The sequence below is a fragment of the Phytophthora parasitica genome (genome assembly GCF_000247585.1).
Source record: "Phytophthora parasitica INRA-310 unplaced genomic scaffold supercont2.319, whole genome shotgun sequence".
Taxonomy (NCBI): domain Eukaryota; phylum Oomycota; class Peronosporomycetes; order Peronosporales; family Peronosporaceae; genus Phytophthora; species Phytophthora nicotianae.
The window spans coordinates 7,036-9,137 of record NW_008649305.1 but is presented as its reverse complement, the minus strand read 5'-3'; the positions used below and the strand labels follow the sequence as shown (position 1 = coordinate 9,137).

At 51.0% G+C, this 2,102-nt stretch overlaps 1 protein-coding gene across 1 annotated transcript in view; it reads right to left on the bottom strand.

Moving 5' to 3' along the window:
* Positions 1 to 1,047: 1,047 nt before the first annotated feature.
* The window catches only part of PPTG_24880 (hypothetical protein), a gene marked incomplete at both ends in the record, with an annotated part of 3,048 nt that continues 1,993 nt past the window's right edge, over positions 1,048 to 2,102 (bottom strand). The window contains one exon of the mRNA XM_008918806.1: positions 1,048 to 2,096. Within this exon, the coding sequence (XP_008917054.1) occupies positions 1,048 to 2,096 (1,049 nt within the window). The remainder of the gene's footprint in view (positions 2,097 to 2,102) is intronic.

The window sequence follows — 2,102 nt, the reverse complement described above, 5'->3', positions numbered from 1 at the left end:
AAGCTAACCATGTCACCAAATTGTCTTCCCCTGTCGCGAACACACTCCGCCTATACGGCGCGATGGCTTGGACGTCTCGGCCACTGTGCGGCGCTGGAGTTCGTGTATTTGCCTCTCGGTTGGCACCTGGTGCTTCTCCGCCGAAGACTTTCTCTGCCGTCTCCCAGCCGTTTTGCCTGTCTGAAGAATAGATACTGCCCCGTGAATCAGTTTTTTTTTAGCCCGTGTGCACCACACGAGCAGCAATTTTCCATGTTGATGCGATATTTGCGCTTGGGTCCAGCATCCTACTGGAGTGGCGAAATCTACGGACTCCGCACCACCAGCAATGCTGGGCGGCAGGGTGAGCACAGGGTGGAGCAAAGCTCGAGCTGCAATCACGGAGCTGTACTTTAGTTTACACTTGGATGGATACCAGTTGCGACGTGAGAAATGTTAAAAGGCAAAAAAAAAACTCAAACCAATTGAGGCCGGAACTTCCGCCATACATGTAAGTTGCTCCAGTAGCAGGAAAAAAAAATATACTTCGCGAAACGCGCAGTTCCACAGCCATCTGGTCCATGGAAGGTGAGTGGAGATTCTCCACTGGAGATCGCTTCGGTATACACCTCTGTATACAGTGTGATATTGTTGCGGTAGTTGAAGTGGAGATTCACCTTTTGTCAACAGATCCACATCATTGTAGCTCGTGAGACCTCAAATTATCACGCGCTGTCATACTGAAAAGAGCGCACATAGGCAAAATGCCGCCGGCGAAGTTATGCCGGCGGGTTTCTTCACCACCAGCCAACGCACAAAGTGAAATTGGAGCAAAACAAGTTATCGGATACCGTAACTTTTTCAATCCGCCAAACCGAGATTCCGAAACGCACCGTGCGTTTTTTTCGATGGTGCGCTTCTAGCCTTCTGCTATTCTCGTTTAGACCGCTATTATAATACGATTGTAGCACACTCAATGGCTGTTGCCTCGTTTCGATGGGAACGCAGAGCACGTCACATAAGAATATTTCAATGGAGCGGAAGTGAAAAGGCAAATAAATACGTTTATTAGGTTAGGTGCGTTGGTTGCGCTTCGAGCTCAAGCTCGGTAATGGTGGTCTCGTCGCACTGATCCGCGATGATCCTCACCAGGATCGTGTCGTTCGTGATATTCACGATGGCTCGCATGCGGTTCAGCAGCCAGTCGGCGCCCACCAGCAGCGAAAACACGGGCGGGACGTCCATGTTGAAGGCTGTGTGCCAGACTGTGATGGCCATGACCAAACCAGAGTGAGGCACGGGAGCCACACCGAACGATGCGATCGCACCCACAAGCACCAGCAAAACGTAGCGTAAGGGCGTCAACAGATCTCCATAACCGCCCACTTTAGCCATGAAGACGCAGGCCAGCGTCATGTAGCAAGCGCTTCCATTCAGGTTACTCGTAGCTCCAAGAGGCAATAGGAACCGAGACAAAGCGTACGAAACCTCACGAGTCGAGTCTACACAGCGCATGGTCATCGGTAGTGTAGCAATCGAAGACGAGCAGCCAAAGATGAAAACTTGAGCAGGAATAATGTGGCGCAAATACGTGAAAACATTCACTCTCGTGGTCACGAACAACGCCATCCCCATGATGCCATACGTAAGAGTAATCAGTGCCAGTGCCAAGGCTACAATGAGAAAACCAACACTCTCAACGAGGTCCATCGACGACGTGTACTGAGCCATCGACCCGGCAATCATGGACACGATAGCAAACGGAATGAGAGACACCACCGAGTTGATCATGAGTTGACACACTAGTCCACCGTGGTTAATGAGCAAAAGTAAGTGGTTAATGTCGATGTCGGTCTTGGTCGTTCCAGCTGGTCCCCCACCTAGCGCGAGTTGTCGACGAGTGCGTTCGTGGCTCATGACGACGGCGATACCGAAGAAAATGGCCAACGTGATAACCCCCATAGTGGACGAACTGGAGAACGCTTTCACCATATTCGACGGGATGATTTCGTTGAGAATAGCGAAGAGCTGTTGCGAAACGTTGATGTCCGTGTACGTTGCGGTAGCAGTAGCGAAGTTGGAGCTCGTGTCGTTAAGCGCCAGGATGCTTGTCAGTTCTGTCG